At 40.7% G+C, this 25975-nt stretch overlaps 1 protein-coding gene across 50 annotated transcripts in view; it reads left to right on the forward strand.

Annotated features, from left to right (window-relative positions):
- Positions 1-25975, forward strand: part of TRDN (triadin) — a 294546-nt gene that overhangs the window by 154026 nt on the left and 114545 nt on the right. For 28 of the 50 annotated variants that reach the window (XM_048491475.1, XM_048491557.1, XM_048491551.1 and 25 more), the window contains 10 exons: positions 212-268; positions 1778-1840; positions 3999-4061; positions 4282-4344; positions 6631-6690; positions 10031-10093; positions 15954-16007; positions 16505-16564; positions 17198-17251; positions 17890-17949. In XM_048491475.1, the coding sequence (XP_048347432.1) occupies positions 212-268; positions 1778-1840; positions 3999-4061; positions 4282-4344; positions 6631-6690; positions 10031-10093; positions 15954-16007; positions 16505-16564; positions 17198-17251; positions 17890-17949 (597 nt within the window). Of the gene's footprint in view, positions 1-211; positions 269-1777; positions 1841-3998; positions 4062-4281; positions 4345-6630; positions 6691-10030; positions 10094-15953; positions 16008-16499; positions 16565-17197; positions 17252-17889; positions 17950-25975 lie in introns of all 50 variants that reach the window. The other 22 variants (XM_048491756.1, XM_048491786.1, XM_048491777.1 and 19 more) reach the window with 11 other exon arrangements.

Below are 25975 nucleotides of genomic sequence, written 5' to 3' on the forward strand. Positions count from 1 at the left end.
AGAATGGGGCTTTACCTCCCTTCACCTTCAGACTTTTTTAAAAAAGAAAGATATTCCTGTGCCAGTTCAGCTTTATTCATGTAGTATACTTGAATTTTGATTTATTTGCCTTACAAAGAGGAAGTATTGCATGAAATGGGCCTCTGCATTATCAGTGGCCTTCTGTTATTGTTATGATTTTAAAAAATCATGTATTTTACTCCTTCCTTAGATGAAAAAAAGAAAGTAACCCATGAGAAAAAAATTATTCCTGAAATTAAAAAGAAAGGTAGGCTATTTGATGGGGTTTGCCACTGATGTACATTAACTACTTCAACTAACTGCTAGCTTTAAAAGTACAAGTGCAGAGAACCAGAAAGAATCTTTTTTGAAGGGGTCCACAGTGGTCAGGGTTGCCAGGCCTGTCTTGGCAAGCCACGCAAGACAGGAGGGCAGGGATGGCAGGGCAACTATGAGTGATAGCATGACATTACTTCCTGAAAAATCCACAAGTAATATAGAACTTCTTTAGCAATCTCCATATACTGAATGTTAAAATCACAGTTTCCCATGGTTCCTTAAAAGGACTGATATAATTTTCATGTTTATCCTGGAACTGAAACCACACCACTGGCACAACAGCCATTTTTAAATTTTTCTCCTCTACCATCCCAACCAGTGGCAGGAAATCAATGCTGCGGTGGGGGTCTATTGACCCCACTGGGTAAATTAGTAATAGTGGCTTTCAGCAGCTCTGGTTTCAACTAATTTTCAATAGCCAGTTCTTTTAATCTAAGGTTAATTTTCTTTTAACTGGTTAAAATGTAGCATTTTAGTGGAAATGAAGAATCTTCTTTCAACACTTCAGTCCTAGGAGTATCCAACGCTTTCAGATCATTCAACTACATGCAAGCCTTTCAGCTTCTATGGTGCATCGTCTGTCTTTCTAAGCCTGCCTTTACTGCTAGACTCTTCTAAATACAGGCCACCCCCTTAGAAATGCTCAATACTTAGTGTGCTCCCAGTGGCTAATCGTGGAAATGTGAAAAAATTCTTGCAACCCTCTGTTGTTAATTGCAGGCTTACCTGTTTTCTTATTAGTTATCGTTTGGTCTTTGATAATTAAAAAAAATAAATAATAATGTTTTTCCTAGTGGAGGAAAGTAATTATTAACGTTAGCAGCTGAACAACAGTAATTAGCAACCATAGTTTAACTACATAGGTTGAACTATTGTTAATAAAGTAGGTGTAATTACCACTCTACTTAAATTATTGTCATTGCAGGGAATTGCTTAATCTCACTTTACAGAAAATGTCTGACAACTGATTGCTGTGCAATCAGCTACATAGGGTGGAATCAAATGGCCAGGTGCCCTCATGCAAATAATATTTATTTTCAATCAGATGAAACAGAGATCGGTCTACTTGGAAGTGAGATCTGTGAAATGTCTTACAATATGAAACTTCCAAATTTCACTCTGTTTCCAAAAATCTTGGACAAAGTATGGCAAATACTGGTTGTTCATTTTATCAACTGCTATAAAAAAGGCCCACATTTCCAGTTCACTTCCTTCTTAAGTTAAATGTCATGTTCCAGTGGTAGAGGAGCAGGTCACTCTTTCTTTAATGATTCTGTGTAATGTGTTCCTATCCCTATGCAAAGGATTCCACATTGTGTGATTCAGTCCCCCTTTTTGATGGGGAAGAATTACTTGGATTGGGGCTCTGCCCAATTGGCAGCCTACTACAGTTCTTTATGATAGAAAGCCAACTCACCATTGTATATTCATGTCTCAGAAACTGAAGAAGAAAAGAAGATAATCCATGCAAAGAAACTTATTCCTGAAATTAAAAAGAAAGGTAGGTTGTTTGAAGGTTTAAAAAATAATATATATTGATTTTTAATAAAGAATTATGTGAGCTATGTGCTCAACTTTTTTAGATAGATTCCAGTGACCAAACAGTCACATGATGATCACTTGAAACTTGAAAACACATAAGTTGCTCTAAAAGGAAGCCATTTATGTGTACAGGCTTAGCTTACAGATCCTTTTATTCCCATACTGATTCCAAAACTGTATGTACATGACCATGCCTGTAGCCATGGTGGGCCAAAGGGGTTTGTGCCCCATCCATCAGTTGTCATGCCCCTCTAATCAGCACTACAGGGTGGTGTGAAATAAGTCACAAGTCTTTCAAGCAGAGGCATATCTAAGCAAACTGGAGCCCAGGGACAAAACTTGTTTGGCGCCCCCCCCATGTGGGTGGCCACCCTTCCCCACCATGACCAAACAATGATTTTTTGCACCAGCTCACAAAACACCTCCCATTCCCAGCAAAACATACATGGCTCTCTCCCCACCAATTATCTTTCATTATTTTGTCCTCATACCAACCCCATGAGGTAGGTTATTAGCCTGAGAAACAGCTCCAAGCCAGTGCAAGTGGGTATTAAGCTTGTAAATCTCTCACAAATCACCCCCAGCAAAACATTTACTAAACAAATGTCAGAATCATCTCTCACAAAACACCTTCAGTGGAATCCACCCCCAAACAGAATCACTTTCAATGTTTAAACTGGGGACCCCTTTAAGTCCATACCAGAGGGATTTGAAAGGAGAATCTGGGGAAATTTGGAGGGTACCTGCTGTCAGGGGTGTAATTGTGAAGCTAACAGCACCAAAATTTCAGGGTATCTTTAGGAGACTTTCCTGGTGATACCACCCAGGTTTGGTGAAGTTTGGTTCAGGGGGTCCAAAGTTATGGACCCTCAACCAGGAAGCCCCCATCTCCTATTAGCTCCCATTGGAAACAATGGGGGATGGGGCACCCCTTTTGGGAGTCCATAACTTTGGACCCCCCTTAACCAAACCTCACCTAGCTTGGGTGGTATCATCAGGAGAGTCTCCTGAAAAATCCCTGAATTTTTGGTGCTGCTAGTCTAAAGACTGCACCCCCTGCAGGCCAAAAACTGAAAAAACACTAAAAATACAAAAAAACCACAAATGAACCAGAAATGTTTGCGTCACTCACTAGGGGGCACCCAGGGACATAAGGTACCCCATGTTCCCTAGGTAAATACGCCACTGCTTTCAAGTGTAAATTGTCTATGTAAAGGGAAAAGGAATGAGTTGAGGCAAACAAGTGTGAATCTGTAATAAATCTTTGGAAAGGTGGATTCTCTATGCAATTGGCTAAAACAGAATGAATAATTAGCAAGGCTGAAGAGTCCTGATTTTAAAAATCTGCAAGCAGTGATTAAATTATGATGGAGTAAAGAGAGAGAGAGAGAGAGATTAAGTAATGAAGGGTAAAAATCATGTTCTACCAGACTCTGAACAAAGCAAAGAAAAAAACCAGAGAGATCAGGATAGCTTTCCACAATAGTCCTGAAGAACTCTTAATGCTGGGGAAATTATTTTTGATGGGACAGGAGACAAATAATAAGCCATTTAGGCCCAGAGGTAAGTGAGGAAAAATATTTTGCTAATTTATGTGACCCCACAGGAATCTTATTCACAGGAGAAGGTTGTGGGTTTTGCTCTGGAGAGGGAAAGTTACTGGGAAAGGATCCCTTACCTGTGGCCAGCTCAGGAATCATGCCATGTTTGCTTGATGTGCTTGTGTTCACTTAGAAAAAAACTTACAGTCTGTTACTATGCATTTTATTTATTTATTTTATTTACCTTATGTATAGTCCACCTTTCTCAATGAGACTCAGAACAGATTACACAATATAAATAAATGCAATCAGATGAAATATATAATAAACTATTTCATAAGGCCTAGTTCACATATGTCTTGGGTCATTTATCCTGTTCCAGTTATGGAGGAATAGGTGTTCATGTCTCCTTTGATCTAATCCTCATATGCACAGGAGTCCAAACAGGATGATTTTTCTCCCCTATTCTGAAGGGGAAGAATTGCATGATTTGCCCAGTCAGTTGCCTGCTGTAATTCCATGTGATACAAACCTAATTGATCATTTTTGTATTTGTATTTTGTATTCATATCTCAGAAGTGGAAGAGGAAAAGAAGGTAATCCATGAGAAGAAAATTATTCCTGGAATTAAAAAGAAAGGTAGGATTTGCCAGATTTTCACTGATATGAATCGCATGGTTGTCAACAAAATCTTTTAAAAGGTCCAGTTTTATGTATTTCTTGCGTCATTTATTCTGTTCTGGCTATAGACAAACAGGCAGTCATGCCTCCATTTAACTAATACCATCCTGTGCCTAGTTGACTGCATAGTATAATTCTTTAAAATATAAAACCAGTATGTTTTTATTACCATCTTTAGAAGTGGAAGAAGAAAAGAAGATAATCCACGAGAAGAAAATTATTCCTGAAATTATAAAGAAAGGTATTGCTAGACTGTTGCTAGATATTTGCTGATTATATGGCTTACATAATGAATTCTGCCATTGCAGATGGTTTCTTAGGACAGATTAAAATGGCCAAGGAACTACATGAACACAATTTAGCCTGATGATATAGCGAATGGTCCACATGGAAGCAATTAGTATATATGGTAGTCACTTTCCATGCGGAACTTATAGGAGCTGAATATACCTTTTTAAATACAGTGAAGTCAATGTGTTCAAAGGGTATAACTGTGCTCAAAATTGTGTTGCAGTTCTCCTCCTTGAATTCTAATTCAAGTTTGAATGACCTGAAATTCAATATCAGTTTCTGAACTTCCAGTTTGGGATAGATTAGGTCAGGGTCCAATTTTATGGGCCCCAAAGAAGGTACTCCCCTCTATCCTCTATTGCAGTGATGGCGAACCTTTTCGAGACCAAGTGCCCAAATTGCAACCCAAAACCCACTTATTTATCACAAAGTGCCAACATGGCAATTTAACCTGAATACTGAGGTTTTAGTTTAGAAAAACGATTGGCTCTGAGGTGCGCGTTACTCGGGAGTAAGCTTGGTGGTAGTTGGTGGCTTTGCTTTGAAGCAACCATGCAACTCTTCCAACTCAGAAGCAAGCTCCACTGCCAGCAACCAAGCTTACTTTTAGGTAAAGGATCGCGCTTTAGTTCTTTGCATGAAAATGGGGTTTAACAGCGCTTAAAAGGATTACCTACACTGCTTCCCCAAAACTACGTTTTAGGTTTAATGCTAATAATCGAGTTCAGGCCAGCCTAGATCTGTTGGGGGGGGGGACTCTGTTTGCACATGCCCACAGAGAGGGCTCTGAGTGCCACCCCTGGCACCCAAGCCATAGGTTCGCCACCACTGCTCTATTGTTTCCAAATGGGGCAGGGTGGGGGACAGCCTTTTTTATGCCAGGGAAAAAGCACAGAGGCATGAGCAATGCTTCCCACCATAGATGCCACAGGGGCAACTGGAGACAAATGCCCCAGGCACCCCCATGAGAATAACATGGGGGGGGCAGAAAAATCATCCCACCCACACTTCTGGGAAGGAGGAGAGGCGTGACTGGGCCTTGGTGCGATGTGCGCACACCGCCCAGCCCAAGGCCTGCCCAGGTGACATGCGCACTTCGTGCTGAGGCCCAGCCACACACCTCCTCCTTCCTCAAAGTGGCTCGGCCTTGCCCCCTATGGCACCTCCCCACAGCATCCCCCCATGCTCCCATCACCTGAGTTCAGCCAGCTGCTTTTTGCAGCCTGGTGGAGAAAGCAGCCTGGTGGGAACTATACTTCCCAGGAGACCTTGTGAGTGAGGTCTCCTGGGAAGTGTGGTTCCTACCAGATTGCTTTTCCCACCAGGCTGCAAAAAGCAGCCAGCTGAACTCAGGTAAGTGGGGGGGGGGGCGTGTGGGGTGTGCCTTGGGGGGTGGGACCCATTTGCCATTTTGCCCTGGGCACCATCCCCCCCCCCAAGTCCCTGCTTCCCACACTGAGAACCAACACAAGCCGAAGAGAACCAAATCAGAACTCAGGAATTCAGTAGAATCACAAGCCAACTGCAAAGCCTACAAAACCAATTTCAAACCAGAGAACCACAATACAAAAATTCAAGCTGGGGAGCTAGAAAGACCAGCAGAACTGAGGCCCATGTGAAAAATCCCAGCAAGTCCCTGGCCCACTCAACAGCACCTATGTCAAACCAGATAATCTCTAGAGTGGAAACTGAAAGGGGATGCACTTTCACTAGCCAGATGAACTAAATGCAATGTGTATATGCCCATCAGAATGTCTTTTTCATGACCAAAGGCAATCCATAGGAGACAAGCAACCAGTCTGAAGCATGGGGGGGGGGGGGCAGGCCCACTCAAGCCTAACAGAACCTATATCAACCAGATAATCTCTAGAGTAGGGAAAAAGCTGCTTCTTTTTTGGTTGGCTTCACTGAAAATATATTCCTAGTGGTTAGCTGCAAATAATAAACAACTGTATAGAAAACAAATAGTTGCATTTAAATCTGCAGTCACATGAATGACTGCCATTCAAATTTCCCCTTAGACTCAATTTGGACATTTAATCAAGGCAAAGAAAAGCAGAAAGGTATCCTCCATTAGTGATAGATGCCATTATGCATAGAATTGGGTGATTTGTCTCCCTTTCTTTGATTGGAGAGAATTGCATGACTTTGCCATCTACACAATTGGCTGCCTATTCTTGTTCCTTAAGTACAGAGTCAATTGTAATTGGATCATCTCCATTTTATGTCTCAAAAGTGGAAGAGAAGAAGAAGGCACCCCATGAGAAGAAAATTATTCCTGAAATTAAAAAGAAAGGTAAGCTATTTGAAATGTTTTCCTGGATATTTACATGTAGGATTTGTATAAAGAATACTTGCTATGTGGACAACTTCATAGGGAGATTTTGATGAACAACTGGTGACATGATGGTCACTTTAAATCTGATCACATGCAGACATCTCCATAAGAAAGCCATGTGTGTGAAATGTCTTTCCCTGCGCATTTTCCAGTTCTCACCATGCTTTCTAAAACCTTTTTAAGGATAGCTTGCAATAATTTGTAAGCATTAGAGGTTCATGTATCATAAGCTAGAGGACTGGTTGTTGGTTAAATCATGAGCAGATGAAAATTCACAATGAATTGGGTTGAACTCTGGCTAGAGCATTTCTTGGTGGTTACTCTGTTGGTCAGGGAGCAAAGTGGAAATACTTCTCAACTGACATTGTGCCAGCATAAATCTGTATATGTAAACAGTTCCAGGAGGTTGGGGGCTTTTCCACCCATCTAAACCTAGACCAATCAAAAGCTTGCTGTGCCTTGTCTGCTAGTCTTTCTATGCTCCTGTTAGCCAGGAATTTAGACACCACAGATTTTTCAAGTCAGTATCACAGTGCAGTTGCTTGGGATGAGCTGAAATTACTGTCTTATGAGAAGTAGGCAGATTGGTTGGGGCATTTCATGCTACCTAGAGTGGCCAGCTACATGGAGAGGGAAAAAGCTGTACCCCTTTAATAGAGGCTCAATAGGATGTAACTTTCTAGGTGATGTTATTTACCTTCATACCATGCAGGGACGTAGGTATAGATTTTTTATGGGGGGGGGGGTTAGAGGTGGGGCCACACACCACCATAGGGCATGGCCACGCCCCTGGCCTAGCGCTTATAAAAGCAGCTCTCCAAGGTCGGGGATGGCAGACTCCCCTGCCCTGCCCTCCCCTGCCCCTTCCCTCTGGGCAGAGGCATAGAGGGGAAAATGGAGCCACAGTGCAAAAATCTGAGTTTTCTTGTGGCGCCCCCAGAGCAGCCTCTCTGTGATGCTGGAATCCACCCCCAAGCAGCATCACTTTTCAATGGTGTTTAAACTAGAGAGCCCCAAAATTCTCCTTTTAGAAATCCGCACCTTAAAGGGAGGATCTGGGGTCCCTAGTTAAACTTAACATTCAAAGTGATGCTGCTTTTGGGGTGGATTATCCCTACCCTGAAACAGCATCACTTTCAATGTGGCGTGAGTGGTTAAGAGCAGGTACATTCTAATCTGGAGGAACCGGGTTTGATTCCCTGCTCTGCCACTTGGAGGCTGTCAATGGAGGCTTATCTGGGGGAATTCCAGATTGGCACCCTGTGCACTCCCCATACATGCCAGCTTCTGGATGACCCTGGGCTAGCTCACAGTTTTTAGAAGACTCTCTCAGCCCACACCCACCTCACAGGGTTGTTTGTTGTGTGAGGGAGCAAAGGGCAAGGAGGATTGTAAGCCCACTTTGGAGTCTCCTACAGGAGAGAAAGGGGGGATATAAATCCAAACTCTTCTTCTTCTTCTAAACTGAGGACCTCAGATTCTCCCTTTAAATCCATGCCGAAGGGGGTGGATTTAAATGGAGAATCTGGGGAAATTTGGGGGGTGCCTGCTGTCAGGGGTGCAATGGTTAAGCTAGAAGCACCAAACTTTCAGGGAATCTTTAGGAGTATCTCCTAATGATACCACCCAGGTTTGGAGAAGTTTGGTTCCGGGGGTCCAAAGTTATGGACCCTCAAAGGTGTACCCCCATCTCCTATTAGCTCCCATTGGAAACAATGGGGGATGGGGCACTCCCTTTGGGAGTCCATAGCGTTGGACTCCCTGGACCAAACTTCACCAAACCTGGGAGGTATCAGTAAGAGACTCTCCTGATAGTAGATCCCAGGTTTGGTGAAGTTTGGTTCAGGATGTCCAAAGTTATGGACCCTCAAAGATGTAGCCTTCATCTTCTATTAGCTCCCATTGAAAACAATGGAGGATGGGGGCACCCCCTTTGGGAGTCCATAACCTTGGACCCCCTGAACCAAACCTCACCAACCCCGGGCAGTATCATCAGGAGAGTCCCCCAAATAATCCCTGAAAGTTTGGTGCTGCTAGCCCAAACAATGCACCCCCTGCAGGCCAAAAACCAAAAAAGCACTAAAATGTTTTAAAAACCACAAACGGGTGGGCGGAGCTTCGGACATGAATGGGGGGGTTCAAACCCGAGAACCCCCCCCCCCACCTACGTGCATGATACCATGAAAAGCTTCAGTAGTCAATTTCCTCACAGTGGATCTCTATTAAAGGGATAGGAAATGTGTATCCAAGTCTGTTGGCAACATAATGCTACTACTGCAATGCTTCACTATTATCCATTTCCCACCATGGCTTATAACAAGCCAAAAAAAAATCTAGGTGTCAAAGAAACCCTTTCTGAATATGAACTATTAAACAACTGTCAGCCATAGGCAAATGTCTGCTTTCTGCCTGAATATGTGGTTGCTGTTCAACTTGTGGCTTTCTTGGATGGGATTGATTATATTAACCTCTTTCAGTCTGACTTCAGGTTTGCCTCTGGAATGGAAACTGTCTTGGTCATTTTTATGGTCAATATTTTCCAGGGATGAGATGGGGGGTAATAAAACCTGATTATTTGTATTTTTTAATTTTCTTCTTAAATATCTCATGATATATTGGTCATAAAGTGCCACGTATTTCCTGTTTATGACTATTTCAGGGTCTAATTTCAAAAGGTAAACACACAGCTATTCACAGATAAATGTTCTATGTGAAGTAACCAACACTTGATTGATCATGTGATTGATTTGAATCTTTCCTGAGGCCCAGCTGAGGCATTTAAGCAGGTCAAAGATTTTGCTGGAAGTACTAATGGACATACTTCCTTAACTACTTTCATAATGCCATTTATGATTGATGGCTATATTATGGAAGCCAGGCTCTGTGATTTTGACACAAAGACACTGCTTTATCATCTTTATATTCATACCTTGTAAGTGGAAGAGAGAAAGAAGGTAATCTACGAAAAGAAAATTACTGCTGAAATTAAAGAGAAAGGAAGGTCAGTTGATAGAATTTCCTAGACTGTGCTGATGTACATTACGTGGCTAGTTGCCATTTGAATCTTTCATAAGACCCAGTTCACAAATTTCCTGGACCATTAATCCTGTTCCAGTGCTGGAGGAACAGGTGCTCATGCTCTTGTTGCCTAATGCTTGCAAGCACAAGAAGCCAAATGGTGTGATTTTTGTCCCTCGTTTTGAAGAGAGAAAATTGCATGAATTGAACCTCTGCCCAGTTGGCTGTCTACAGAAATACTTTAAGGTACAAAGCCATCATCTTTGTCCTCATGTCTTAGATGTAGAAGAGGAAAAGAAGGTAACCCATGAGAAGAAAATCATTCCTGAAATTCAAAAGAAAGGTGGGCTACTGTTAGATTTTTTAAAAAATAACTGAACTTGAATGTTGTGCAATTTCTGTCAACCAAGTGGTTGCATAAAGACTGATTTAAATTTGATGACACATTAATTGGTTCATGTGAAAGTTATGTTTGATGGTTCACCATGTGGTACTTCCAATACTGTCCTTGCTTCCAAAATCTTGTATTAGTGTACTCCACCATTTAATTTGTCTGATGGGGAATGGTATTGCGAAGGAGACATAAAGCTCTAAGGAGTCAGGCTGGTGAGAAGGAAAAGGCAGTGCTTGCCATAATTAACAGAGGCCGTTTCCGCACTGCCCAAATACGGTGCCTTAGGGACGGCAAAATGCCGTCCCTAAGGCGCCGTTTGCACAGGCGGCGCTGCTGAAACACAGCAGTGCCGACCTGGTTTCCCTCCACCTCCCCCAGAGCGGCATCAGGCTGCCCCAAAAAACCTCCCTCCTGGAGGGAGGTTTTTTAAAAACAGCGTGTTCCCGCCAGCGCGGTTTGAACGCAGTGCAGAAAGGGCCTAAGATTGGCAGAAAGAAGTGGATTCTGGCTGAAAGCATAGAGTGCATGAAGTTCAGAGCTTCTTGCTGAGGCATCTGAAGGGTGAAAGGAATTTAACTGAAATCAACCCCATATAGCAAATTATTCAAAGGAAGATGATGATGAAGATGATAATGATTAAGGCCCCTTCCGCACACGCAAAATAATGCGTTTTCAAATCACTTTCACAACTGTTTACAAGTGGATTTTGCCATTCTGCACAGCTTCAAAGAGCATTGAAAACAGTTTGAAAGTGCATTATTCCGCATGTGCGGAATGAGCCTAAGAGACTGCACAAAACAGCATCAAGGTTGCCTTAAGGCTTACAGGTCTGGGATATAGGTTGGGATATTAGCTCCTTCTTAGTACATCTTTAGGAATATACTCTCTGGGAAAACAAATAGAACATAGGTGATGCTTAGAAGCTAAGATGGGAGTATTCAAATTCTAAAGGCTGTGTGAGCCACCAAGTTAACCAAACCATAAGTTAACCTTCAGTGGTAGTAAATAAGGCTTCAAGCTTCAGAATAGCTATTAATAACATAATGGCCTAGCATAACCCAACAGTTTAAGACTTGTGATTAAATTAAGAACATAAGAACATAAGAACAAGCCAGCTGGATCAGACCAAAGTCCATCTAGTCCAGCTCTCTGCTACTTGCAGTGGCCCACCAGGTGCCTTGGGGAGCTCACATGTAGGATGTGAACGCAATGGCCTTCTGCGGCTGTTGCTCCCGAGCACCTGGTCTGTTGAGGCATTTGCAATCTCAGATCAAGGAGGATCAAGATTGGTAGCGCATAAATGCGAGCTTCTCCTCCATCGAAATCTGTCAGTAAGCTCCTTTTAAAAGCTATCCAGGTTAGTGGCCAAATCACCCACCCCTCCTGTGGCAGGCATATTCCAAACACCAATCACACCGTTTGCGTGAAGAAGTGTTTCCTTTTATTGAGTTCTAATTCTTCCCCAGCATTTTCAATGGATGCCCCTGGTTTCTAGTATTGTGAGAAAGAGAGAAAAATTTCTCTGTCTGTCTAAGCATTTTTCTACCCAATGCATAATTTTGTAGACTTCCAATACGTATCCCCCCTCAAGCCGCCTCACTCTCCAAACTAAAAGGTTCAAGCGGCTGCAGCCACCTCTCCTCATAGGGAAGGGTTTAACGTTTCTAACCGTCCCGTGCGATCATCCTTGTTGCCCTTCTCTGGCATCGCTTTTCTATCTCCTCAATATCCTTTTTTTGAGGAGATGCTTGGCTGACCAGAAGCTGGACACAGTTACTCCAAGTTAGAGGGGTTGCACCACTGCTTTATATAAAGGGGCATTGACAGTCTTTTGCAGTTTTATTCTCAATTCCTTTTACTAATGATCCCCAGCATAGAGAGTTTGCCTTTTTTACAGCTGCCATGCATTGAGTTGACATTCCCATGGAACTATCAACTAAAGAGCAGCCTAAATCCACCTTTCCCTGGTCTGTGAGGCTGATAAGCACTGGAAACTCCTGTAAGCGATGTATGTGAAGTTTGGATTTTTTGCCCCTATGTGTGCATCACTTGACATGTTTTTGCTACATTGAACTTTATTTGCCAGTTCTGAGCCCACTCACCTACTTTATCAAGGTCCGCTTGGAGCTCTTCGCAATCCTTTGTGGTTCTCACCACCCTACATAATTTGGTATCATCTGCAAACTTGGCCACCACGCTACCCACCCCTACTTCCAGGTCATTTATGAATAGGTTACAAGAGCACTGGTCCCCAAAAACAGATCCTTGGGGGACACCACTCCTGACATCTCTCCATTGTGAGAACTTCCCATTTACACCCACTCTTTGTTTCCTCTTTCTCAACCAGTTTTTAATCCATAGGAGGACTTCCCTTCTTATTCCTTCATTGCTCAGTTTTCTCATCAACAGTCTCTGGTGAGGAACTTTAATCAAAAGCCTTTTGGAAATCCAAAGTAGACAATGTCCACCAGTTCACCCCTGTCCACATGCCTGTTTTACACCCTCAAAAAGAACTCCTAAAGTAAGTTTGTAAGACAGGATTTGCCTCTGCAAAAAGCCATGCTGACTCTTTCTCAGCAGGTCTTGCTTTTCTACATGTTTATCAATTTTATCTTTGAATGATAGATTCTACTAATTTACCATAGAAACAGATGTCAAACTGACTGGCCTGTAATTTCCCGGGTCCCCCCTAGATCCTTTTCTTAAAGATTGGTGTGACATTGGCCATCTTCCAGTCTTCTTCAGGGATGGAGCCCTGATTTCAGGGATAAGTTGCATATTAAAGTTGAGAAGATCCAGCCCAATTTCATTGCTTGAGCTCTTCCCAAGAACTCTTGGGTTGAATGCAGTCTGGGCCAGGGGATTTGGTAACATTTAGTTTATCAATGAAACTGCCAGAACTTCTTCCTTGTCTACCACTATCTTAAGCTAGTTCCTTCGGATTAGCCTCCCTAAGAAGCTTGGTTCAGGTCAGGAATGTTCCTCACCGCCTCTTGGAGTGAAGACAGATGCAAAGAATTCATTCAGCTTCTCTGCAATCTCCCTGCCATCTTTTAGCACACCCTTTGTTCCTTTGTCATCTACTTGGGCCCTACCGCTTCCCTTGCTGGCTTCCCCTGCTTTTGATGTACTTGAAGAGACTGTTTGTTGCTTTATGGTCTTGATGTTCGCAGCCATGCGTTCCTCATAATCCTTTTTTGCCTCCCTTACAGCTAACTTGCTTCTCTTTTGCCACCATTTGTGTTCCCTCTCATATTCTTCATCGAGTCAAACTGGACTTCCATTTTTCTAAAAGACATTTTCTTTTTTCTGATAATTTCCTCAACCTCTCTTGTTAACCATGGGTGGCTTTCTTTTGGACTGGGTGCTGCGCTTTTTCTAACCTGTGGAACACATTCCAGCTGAGCTTTTATTACTGTGTTTTTAAATAACCTCCAAGCATCCTGGACAGTTTTAACTCTCTTGATTGTCCCTTTCAACGTCCTGCGCACTATCCCCCTCATCTTTGAGAAATTTCCCTTTCTGAAGCCGAATGTAACTACATTAGTAGATTGCCACTTGTTAAGCATGCTGAGATACTGAATCTGACAGCATTGTGGTGCAGCTGTTCCCTATCGGCTCCAACAACACTGACTTTCCTGCACCAGGTCCTGGGTCCCACATAGGAGATTAGATCTAGGATCACCTCTCTCCTGGTTGGTTCCACAACCATCTGCTCCTAAGCCACAGTCGATTTAGCATATCCAGGAATGCTCTCTCCTTACTATGACCTGAACATGCATTTCCAGTTTATATGGGGATAGTTAAAATCACCCATTGCCACCTCGTTTTTGTTTTTGTTGGCCTCTCTAATTTCTTTTTCCATCTCAGAATCCTCTCTGTGCACTTTTGGTCCAGGGGCGATAATATATTCCTAATATTAAACTGTCCTTCACACCTGAGTATTGATATCCACAGTGATTCTGTAGCCGAACCAACTCCTTGCATTGTCTATTTTATGTGATACCTATGCTCTCGTTGATGTAAGGGGCAACTCCACCCCCAATGCGCCCTGTCCTATCCTTCCTATAGAGCCTGTAGCCTGGTATAACAGCATCCCACTGGTTCTCCTCATTCCACCATGTCTCTGTAATGCCCACTATATCAAAGTCCTCCTTCAAAACTCTGTACTCTAGCTCCCCCATTTTAGGTCGAATGCTTCTACTATTAGCATAGTGACACCTGTATACCCTGTCTCTGTCCTTAACCTGGGATTTATGTGCTTTACCCTCAAGTCTTTTGTAGACACTATCCCTTGTCACATGCACATTGCTATGTTCCTCGCTTGTTGGAAAGCTATTCTATGTTCCTTTGCTATGTTCAATTGCTATGTTCCTCGCAAATTCTTGGATGCATGGGCAAAAAAATGACTTGCAATGGTGGAGTAACTGTTGGGGCTTGATGTAGTTAATTGCAATTCATGAAAGGCCCCAAAGATCTTAGGGAAAACCTCCCATTCCATTCCACTGGGAAAGGAACAGATGTGCATAGTAACTGAATGCGTGTCTGTTCAGAAAGCTAAATTGGGTGATTTTTGTCACCTTTTTAAAGGGCAACAATTTCTTGTGCCTATGTCCAGTAATGCCTTGTCTGAAGGTTAGATGTTAATGAAGACTTAAGAGCAGGTTAAGAGCAGGTGGATTCTTATCTGGAGAACCGGGTTTGACTCCCCACTCGTCCACCTGAGTGGCAGAGGCTTATCTGGTGAACTAGATGTGTTTCCGCACTCCTACATTCCTGCTGGGTGACCTTGGGCTAGTCACAGTACTTTGGAACTCTCTCAGCCACACCTACTTCACAAGGTGTCTGTTGTGGGGAGAGGAAGGGAAAGGAGCTTGTAAGCCACCTTAAGTCTCCTTAACAGGACAGAAAGGTGGGTATAAATCCAAACTCTTCTTCTTCTGGCCCCATCTCTAAAGGGAATTGATTACAGGGAAAGAATGGACAGGGAGTAGCTTCATCATTTCTTCCCCCAAAAGAGTGTTTTATTACAATGCTTTCTTTTTATGGCTATCGTAAGAACTTTCCAGTGTATAAATGTTGATGCGGCCAAGAGGACACTTGATAATGTCTGCCACATGAATGAAATATTTTGTATTGCCTGTTCTCAAAACTTAACAAAAGCACTTAAAAATGTCTTGTGCCTAACACAATTCCTCAAGATACAAATTCAGTGTATATATATCTTATTGGTATCTTAAAAGAGGAAAGGACCCATGACAGGAGAATTCGGCAATGTGATGGTTTTTCAAAAAATTTACTGAAAGTAATTAAATGTTTGTTATGGAGACATCTTTGTAGAATGGCTTCAAAACAGTACACGGCCACACGAGTCCCTTAAACTAGGCAGATTGCTTCATAAAGAAGATATTTATCTGTGGTAGCTTAAGTTGTGGAACTTCTAATACTCCTCCCACTTCCAAAACTCGATATAAGTAATAACACAGATTGGTGTGGTAAGTATTGTGAATTCATTGTAACACAAACTACTGTTCCTAAATTACTCTTCATGTGGAATAGTCTTATGGGGTTGGGCTGAAACCACTCCTTTTTTTAAAAAAAAACTTTTCTGGGAACCAGTTGACAGCAAAGAATTTGATCCTGTGATAGAATCCCTTCAAATTCTGTTATAACGTAACTAGTAATAAAGCCCGTTCTGTGACAAAATACAGTGGGCTCTAGAAAACTGAGTTGCTTTTCGTTAATTGGGTGTCTGTTTAGTACGTTTGCCACTGTAAGCCAGTTAATCATCTTTGTGTTCCTGCATTAGAGGGAAAAAAGGTAACCCATGAGAAGAAAGTAATTCCTGAAATCAAGAAGAAAGGTAGGCTATTTGAGGAATCTTTTATATTTTGGTTAAGAAGATCTCATATGGTGAATGCTTGTTCTGAAGATAACAGGATGGTGGGGGCTGAAATGTCTAAGTGGCCACGTATGATGATTTTAAATTTGATGACAAAATACTGATCCACATGGAAGGGGTTTATGTCTAGTAGCTTATTGAGGACTACTAAAACTTGTATGAAGAGTAGAATGTAATGGTCTGGGAAGAATTTGAGATTCATGCTTTAAACTGTTACTCAAGATTGCTCCAATGACTATTACGCATTTCCTAAGGTCAGCATTTTCTCTCTCTTGAAGAGTGGATAGCATACCAACTACAACCAGTTTCCTAATGCATGATGATGCCTTGATATACAGAAAGCCAAATTTGAAAAAGGGGACAAATTACTTGGATTAGGATTCTGCCCAGTTGTCTTCCTACTATAATTCTTTAAATTGCATACAGAGAATACCATCTTTATATTTATGTCTCAACAGTGGAAGAAGAAAAGAAGGTAATTCATAAAAAGAAAATTGTTCCTGAGATTAAAAAGAAAGGTAAGCAATTAAAAAGTTTTGCAAAAAAATTGGTGGAAGAATTTGGATTATAAATTCTTCCTGTGTGGATAGCTTCAAGGGATCAAACCGCCATGTGACTACTTTAAAGTAAATACATCGCTCCATAGCTATTTATATGTTGTAGCTTACATTATAGAACTTTTCATGATCCTCTCAAAAATATAAATGATGACAGGCAATGAATATTAATAGTACATTTAGCAAAATGTCTTCCTAGAGGTACTTTGTTGACTGCTGGATTTGATGGGCCTTGGTCTCATTCAGCATGGCTTTTCTTAGGTTCTTAAATTCTATTCACCAATCACCCTTTATATTGAACAGTCATAAAAAGACTGAGCTGAATGTAGCAGTTTTTGTCATTGAATCAACTCAAACATTCATTCAGGCTAAAGATCCTGTTCCAGTGGTGATATAGTTTGCAGCAATGTTTCCTTCATCCCCTGTCATAATGTAATATGTGACAGATGTCCATGTATATTAAAGGGTAGATGTGTGATTTCATACCCCATTTTTGAAGGAAAGATTTGTAGGATTGTACCTTTTTTATTAAGCTAACCACTGTATTTCCTTAAGATACAAAGCCAATTAATCATTTTTGTATTTGTATATTAGATGAAAAGAAGGCAATTCATGAAAAGAAAATCATTCCTGAAATTAAAAAGAAAGGTAGGCTATGTTAAGGGGGCTTTAAAAAATAATTTTTACCGAGGAGTTGTATGATGAACCTTGGCTCTTGAGACAGCATCATTGTGTGGATTAAAATGACGAAGAAGCTACATGAAGATGACTTCACGTTTGATTACAAAAAGGAAACTTTGGGTTTATCACGCTAAATTTCCTGTCCTCATATTCTAGGAATGTGCATAAATGCTGTCTTATGTTTTTGTGGTTCATGTATTAAAATGCTATCCACCGGTCACACATTTCTTAAGCCTAAAATTCAGTTCCAGTTAGTGGAGGAACACCTGGGTAAACACAATTACAAAAACTGTGTTGATTAAATATGTGATGATTTCTGTGTGCCAAAAGGAGCAAATTATGCAACTATGTTCCATTTTTGAAGGGACAGGGTTGCTTTGATTGAGTTTCTGCCCAACTGCGTGGTAACTTTAATTAGTGAAGATGAAAAGTCTCGCATTCTGCTTTTTAAAAAATCCTGTGCTTTACATTTGTAATTATTGTTATGATGAAAACTAGTCAATTATTTTGCTGCCTTTATCTGTCTTTACTCTGTATTCTTTTTTCTGTTATGACTAATGATGATGTAGAAATAAATTTGAATATTTGTTTTTGTGTCTCAACAGTGGAAGAGGGAAGAAATGTAACCCAAGTGAGGAAAATTATTCCTGAAATTAAAAAGAAAGGTTGGCTAGTATGATTGAGCTCTTTTTTGTTTAAAATTATTTTCCCCTCACCAACAATTAACTCCTGAAACTTTCTGATTGTCTCTACTTTTCTTGTCCCACACTTAACATGGTTGAAGATCTGCCAAAAACCTCTTTATTTATGTAAAACTAGAAATATGGCACAGGACAGGTTTATTGAAATAAAAACTCAAAATGGTTTTATTTGTTTCCTTGGGGGGAAATGGAGAAATCAGGTTAGCAAGGAGGTCTCAAAAATAAACTCAGATGGTAATAAAACAACTGGAATGAGAAAACTTAGGCTGTTTATGAACAATAAAAAGTTTGTAATCAGAATATATTTGATACAATTCACAGACAGGTGTTGATACTTTTGATATGTACTGAGATATAGGTGGATTCTGCACAACAAATTTATAACAGGTTGCAGTCCCACTTTCCTTTTTCCTGTTCACATGCATGTTGTACAGATAGTGATTGGAGCCCATGGAAACAATCCGGGGTGCTTTAGAGCCTTCACACAGAGACACTTCTCTTTTAAAAAATTTCCTGCAACACATGTGTAGCTTTGCAGGCATACAGAAATGAACTTCCACAGCAATTGCCCACAATACGATCGACTATACCTCTGTAGCTGGGCATGTGCAACACAAAAAATTTTAAAAAATAAAAAGGGACCTCCCTGCAATGGCAGGGCAATAATGAACATGTAGCTGTGGATCGGTCATACACATTGCCACATGGATAAAACATGCTTGGGGGACTTTGTATCCTGTGTGACCCTCAGACAATCTGCCCACAACCTTCTGGGCAACCTGCACAAAATGGCAGGCAGGTGGATTCTCCCTGACAGTGGATGACACGGTAGAAGGGAGGCAAATAAAGTGCCTATCAGGGTCACTGGCTGAACTAAGGTAAGTAGGGTGGGTGGGGGCAGCCTCCCATGGGGCCCACCCACTGTGCTCCCACCCCCACACTTACCTTAGTTCAGCCAGCTGCAAAGAGCAGCAGACTGAAAAAGCAACCTGGCTGGGATGGCACCCAGCCCCATGGCCCTGCCAGGCTTCTCCGGGCTGCGGGCCTGGCTGGTGGGACAGGGCTGGGCTGGGCAGAGGCGCCCAGCAGCTGCCTCCACTGAGCTTGGCCTAGCGAGGCTGGCCTGGCAGTGGCTTCTGCCAGGCCTGGCGAGGTAAGGTGAGGATGAAAGGGGGGGTGGGGGGTGATTTTCCAACAGCACACGTCCAGGGCTCGGTGCCCCCACATCCCATGGTAGCTACGCGACTGGGTGTACACTATTTTACATGTTTGGAGTTCAACTCCAACATATTAAGCATCAGATATAACTGTACAAGTCATACTGCTTGACAATAATTTTTTTACCAGAAAACACCTTCAGGTATTTTTGGAGAGTACATTGGCGACTATATTTTCTTTCCTTCCTTCTTATATGTATTATGTCAAAATAAAAATACTGTAATAAGAAATTCCATCCAATTAATTTGCTATTCATACTTTTTACCTAGTTTAATAGCGCAATGAGGAATGATCTGTACATCAAGTAAATTTTCACCAGACATAAGATTTTATTTCCCCAAAGCTCATACTAGGCCAAAAACACACTTTCTCTATAACAGAGAGGTGTTCTTCTCTTCCCACTAAATTCCAATTAAGATACAGGATGGGATGCTGAGTTCCATCCTTCTCAGTGTGGCTGAACATGGCTCCAGTCCCACTATTGGAACTTCAGTGTTAATAGTAAAAGGCTTGGAAAAGTCAGGAGCCTTCAAAACTGACTTTGTAGTCAATTACCTTTTTGAGGTGTTCCAAGGCCATTTGGCATTCAGGTGTTCATTAAGTTTTGTCAGATATTGACTTGGGAACATCACAAAATGGAGTTACAATAGATTGGAACTCTGAAATGAGCCTTGAATAACATCCCACAACACCAAGAGATGCTGTTATTTGCTTTTTTGTCATATGTCTAGGCCATTCCTAGATAGCTTGCACTTTGTTCCAATCTGGTTTAATTACCCCATCTCCAAGCATGTGCCCTAAATATTTAACTGGCGCAGGGTTATTTAGTGTTTGGAAGCTTTCACTGTTAAACCAGCCTCCCTTATTCTTTGGAAAACTATGGCCAGATGTTGTAGGTGTTTCTTCTAGGTTTTACTAAAACTGGTAATGTTGACAACAAGTAAACAAGTAAAAAATCTTTTGAACCAATCAATAATTTATAAATTAACCTTTGGAATGTGAGTTGAGCATTTCTGAGACCAGAAGCAATGACTGTAATTTTAAAGGTCATTTCCGCACAGCCAACATCCTGGGTTGAGCAAGAGAAATGTCCCATTCCATACAGCAATTCTGCACGGTTCCCAATTCTAAAGCAGGTTTGCCCTGTGATATTTCCCTCATCCCTGGGTATTCAAAAACTGCCAAATTGGAGGTCTCTTTAAAACACCCCTGGGGTGAACCTGCTAGAGCCTGCTACAGTGTGAACACCAATCAGGAGCAGGACCAGTTTATTTTTCCTGCCCAGCCGCCTGACCTCCCCACTTGACGTTCATTGAAACTGCCACTCAAAAACAACAGCCAATCAGAACATGGGACACAGGGCATGCTCAAATAAGCTTGCAATGCAAATGCAGAAGTCCCGGCCTCGTGTGAAACAAGCTGGAGTATTTCCTCCCAGTCTTAACTGGATTCCTTCAAAAAATGCGCAGCCTCACAAATGGAGACCCTGAGATAAAATAGACCCAGGTTAAAAAAAGATGGTACACAGGTTTTGCTGTGTGGAAATGACCAAAGAGTCCCTTTTTGGTCATAAAAGCTGTTCTGGGTTGGTTTTTGGCATTCATTGCCACTTGCCAATACCCTTTTGTCAGGTCCAAAGTGGGTTTAAAGTGTGAAAGACCAATTGTTTCTATTAATTCATCCATTGTAGGCATAGGGTAAACATCAGGAACTGTTGCCTTACTCAATTTCCTATAGTGTACACAAAACCATACAATATTATGCAAAGCTTATAGTATTCACTTGCCATTATTATTCTTTTGTCAGAGTGGGCTCTAAGTTTATTTTACTCACTGTACTATCCTTTGTTATTTCCTATTAATTCAACCTGTTAATTCAATTCAATTTCCTCCTTGTTCTTCCCTAGCCATAATAACCAGATAATTTCTGTCGTGATAAGGTCTTAACATAATGACATGTAGTAACATGACAGCCAGCATGGTGTAGTAGCTAAGAGCAGGTGTGCTCTAATCTGGAGAACTAATCTTTGATTCCCCGCTCTGCCACTTGAGCTGTGGAGGCCTATTTGATGAACCAGATTAGCTTGTGCACTCCAACACATGCCAGCTGGGTGACCTTGGGCTAGTTACAGTTCTTCAGAGCTCTCTCAGTCCCACCCATCTCACAGAGTGTTTGTTGTGAGGGGGAAAGGGAAAGGAGATTGTAAGCCCCTTTGAGTCTCCTACAGAAGAGAAAGGGGGATATAAATCCAAACTATTCTTCTCTTCTTCTAACTTACATAGCCCCCTCTCAGGAGCTGCATTAATCAAATAGTTAACACTAGAAACCTGGGTTACAATTTTAAATAGTTCCATGCCACTCTAGCTTATGCTTTTGCCATAGTTTCAAAACAAGGGCTTGGTGCCTTTGTTTGAATACCCTCTCTTTGGCCGGGGCAGTGTACCAGGGCTTTTGTTTCTGTTGGTCTTGATGTATGTTGTCAGAAGCAGTAGCTCCCAGTTTCCTTGAGAGGTTCTTCTGTAGCTCCTGCAAGTAAGTTATCACATCTTTGCTTTCAGTGGTCTCTCTGCCATTCTCATATTTCCTTGGGGATGTTGATCAGTTCTCTCACATGGCATCCAAATTGAGCTTCAAAGGGACTATATCCTGAACTTTCTTGGGATACTTCTCTGTACTGTTACCTCAAACTGGACCCAGAGAAAGGGAAATTAAACATGTCCCAGAAAGAAATAACGCAACACCTTGTAGTCTTTGTACACCAGGGTTGACCTCAGTAGGGATACACCAAAATAAAATTGTGAAGAGTGAGAGCATAATTTTAAACACAAGCAAGAAACTTCATTGTATATGAAATGAAATAAAAAGAAATAAAAAATATAAAGATCCTACACTAAGCACCTAAGAACTGATCCCTTAAGCAATCAAGCATGCACTCGCGCACGCACGCACACACACGCACGCACGCACGCATGCATGCATGCAAGTGGGAGAAGTCAGTACATTAGGAAACTTTAGGGAAGGGACATACAATCTTAAATCCAGGACATGAGGCCTGGAGTATATGCAGTGGAAATCCAAGGAGCAGAGCAATGACAAGGAACAGGTCTGGCAATGCAAGTGTGTAGGGCGGGGGTGGGGGGAGGAGAAGGATTGCAGAGTACAGTAGGGTTTCTTAGAAGAAAACCAGAGTTTTGACCAGCTAAGATCTGGAAATCTAATAAAAATACAACAAAGGTGTAGTGGAACAGAATCTATAATACAGAGAAGAAACCTAGTACTCCAATGCTACTGGCAAGTGATTGAACAAAGTGCAATAATTCAATGAAGTGCATCAACAAAAATGGTGACCACACATATATCAGTACACACAGTACAAGATGAAGCCACAATCAAAGTTTCATAGTCCAAACAACAAATAAGTCTTATCAAACTCCATCTGGTAAGTAAAATCCCTAGAGGTCTAAGAATACAGAAGGCAACCACATTATTTTCAGACAAATTCAGACAAATTCAAGGTAAAACAGATTAACATTTTAAACAAATGTTCCTTTGATCTTATGCTTTTGGTCATTGACTATGCCACTCAAGAGGAAGAATGCTTAACACAGGTCATAGAACAAATAAAAACAGATTTAAAGGGTCTACCCAAACTAGCAGTTTTGATAATAAAATGCAAGAAAAATATTAAAATCTTCAGTGATGAATTAAGAGACAAAAATTAGAAAATTTAACTGAGATTGTTGGGATGGTGTAGGGATGACTTTAAATCTGGTAAGAGAGTTACCTGGCAAGATAAACAGTATGGTTCTTTAGATTCAGATACTACTGACAAAGATGATTTACCTACCACCTCAGAGGATGAACCCACAGAGGATAGGAACATTCATATAAGATGTTACCTAGATTGTAGTAGTCTGAGAGAGACTACTGAGACTGAGAGACCCTGGTTTTGTTTGACCTTTCCTTTGAGACAAGAACAAAATGTAGTGGTTAATCTTTTAAATAGAGTCCTTTCTGAAGATGAAATTAAGGTACTGAATTTAGAGATTAATTTTGTTTCTGTTCCTCATTATAACACATTTCAAATCAGCGTTGACCTAGACAAGTCAAGAGAGAGGACTGCAGAGTAGGTGGGAGTTTGACATTCAGACTTTGGATTGGGCCAAGATGGTTTAGATCTCACTGGGTGGTTTAAAGTTAACTACTGTCAAACGTTGGTGGGGAAAATTTGAGAAAATACCTCAGGCTGTCGTGAACCAAACCTGCATAGTTACAACGAGCCTGATTTAGGCATCAGGATTAACATAATCTGAGTATGTTGAAGTGGGCTAGATCTGCATGGGCTCAAAAATCTGCATGAAGTAACCTGATTAACACACTGTAATTAGATATGGGTGAATTAGATCTGCATAGACACTAAAGTCCGGATGGATGGCAAATAAATGACTTGAGTGTCCCTCTTGGTTGAGCCAAAAAAAGGATAAATAATAACTGGCAGTTAATGAAATAGCAATGTCCTTGGACTGGGCAGACACTTATGGGACATGTCCGTTTCCAGTATTGGAACCTCTTTTATTAATGAGAAGGATATGCCACTGAGTTAGGTGAGACTGCATTTTTTTGCATTTTTCTACTTTCTTGGAATTAACACCTTTTCTCTCTATTTCTGGAATTTCCAATGTCATTGCTCAACCCAATTGCCTTGTTGAGACTACCCAAGTTTTAGAGCTCCTAGCACTTAGGCATAACAGGAGTGCCTATTAGAACAACTAAGTCCAAAATAAGAGGGAACCTTATCATCTAAGGAGTCTCAGCTGGAGCTGGGTGGTGTCCTCAAAATTCTCTAACAAAAGATGTTGCATTCTTTTATCCCAGTGGTTAAAATGCTTCACTGCTTATAGTTTGAGAATGTGGTTCAAAGTACTGTTGAATCTTTTATTCAGTCCATTTATTTGAGGATCACCATCTCTTGTGGAAAGTCAAGTCTTGTGAAGACTGTCAAGAAGACTTCTGTCACTATCCAATCATACAGACCCATTTCTTTGTTGAATGTAGATTACAAACTCTTTACATCAGTGATGACAATCAGATTGAGGCAATGTACAGATAATTTAATTCATGAAAATCAAACTGGAGTTATTCCTAAAAGATATGAGAAGGATATAAAGTGTGTTTTGTTATCAATGTCCTTAAATATACTAAACAAAAGAAAATTAAAACTGCATTTATTTTCTTGGATGCTGAGACAGCATTTGATAATATCTCCTGGGTCTTTATGCTGACAACACTGCAACATTTAAAATATGGATATAAATTTCATAATTGGATTAGAAGCATATATTCTAAACAACAAACCAGAGTTTTAATAATTGGACTTCTTACAGAACTTCAAATTGAAAAAGGCACCTGGGAAGGGCACCGCTGTTATTCAACCTGGTATAAGAAGTGTTGGCAATGGCAATTAGACAAGACTAATTGTTAAGCATTGCATTAGTGTTAAGCATTGTAAATCCACAACTATCAATCATGTAACTGATGTAGCAGATAGAATTATATGGACTGTTCTTCAACCATAAAATTAATAAGAGGAAAATGAATTTTAAATGCTTTAACACTGCAAGAAATTCAAAAAATGAACTTAAAGATTGTAACATTTGTTCTAAAAAAGTGAAATATTTAGGCATACCTATAACAGGTTGCAATGGAACATTACTTAAAGATAATTTTTCACCAACTTGGAAAAAAATTAAAGATGGCACACACTGTCGAAATAGATTTTTTAAATTTCAAATGCTACCAATACATATACTAGACAATATGCCATGATAATCTCATGTAAATGCATTTATTTGGAATCATAAAAAACCTAGGATTAGATTTAACATTCGACAGGATGAAAAGAAAAGAGGAGGCCTTGCTGTGCCTAATATTAAATTATATTTCCGGGGACTGGCTTGGTTTAGATTACAGATTGCGGATTAAAAACTCAGGGCAAAGAATGATAAAATTATAGACATGTGACTGGCATACACAATTTATATATATAAACCGCCCACCCCCGAAGGGCTCTGGCCGGTGTACACCAGGCCAAAACAGTATTTCACACAGTGGCCAAAGACAACATTACACATCATAAAATAACTTTAATTAAGTAATATAAAATACACCAAATGATAAGCATGTATTAAGAAGGCAATTATTTGGAATATGGATAAAGACGCAAACAATTAAGCATGCCAACATGTCCCCTATTGTCTCCTATTGAAGCTTATAATGACTACCCAAAAACCCAATATTTTATATAAAGACATGATCAACAATCAAGGAAAGATTAAGTCCGGTAAGAAGTTGAAGAAGAAGGGAAAAAATACAATGGATGACATATTTTCAAATAGCATCAAGCCTAAGAAAAGAGTTAAAAATGCAGAGGTATTTTGAGAAAAGTGTCAGAAGCTGACAGAGAAATTACTCAGCAGAAACAACATCTAATGGGCAGAATTTATAAGTTATTAATTAGATATGACTCAGAGAGAGAACAAGTTAAAAATTGTATGATACAACCGATGCAAAATTTTCAAGAGGAGGTTATGGACTAATTACACTGTGCCAACGGTTAAAAGAAAATTGGTATAAGATGTTTTATAGATGGTATATAACTCCAGAAGACATTAGAAATATAGACAAAAATATAAGGACACATGCTGGAAATGTCAAGAAAAGCTTGGATCTTTTTTCCCATATGTGATGGACCTGAAAATAATCCACACAAAAA

This window comes from Sphaerodactylus townsendi, linkage group LG01 (assembly GCF_021028975.2).
Source record: "Sphaerodactylus townsendi isolate TG3544 linkage group LG01, MPM_Stown_v2.3, whole genome shotgun sequence".
Classification (NCBI taxonomy): domain Eukaryota; kingdom Metazoa; phylum Chordata; class Lepidosauria; order Squamata; family Sphaerodactylidae; genus Sphaerodactylus; species Sphaerodactylus townsendi.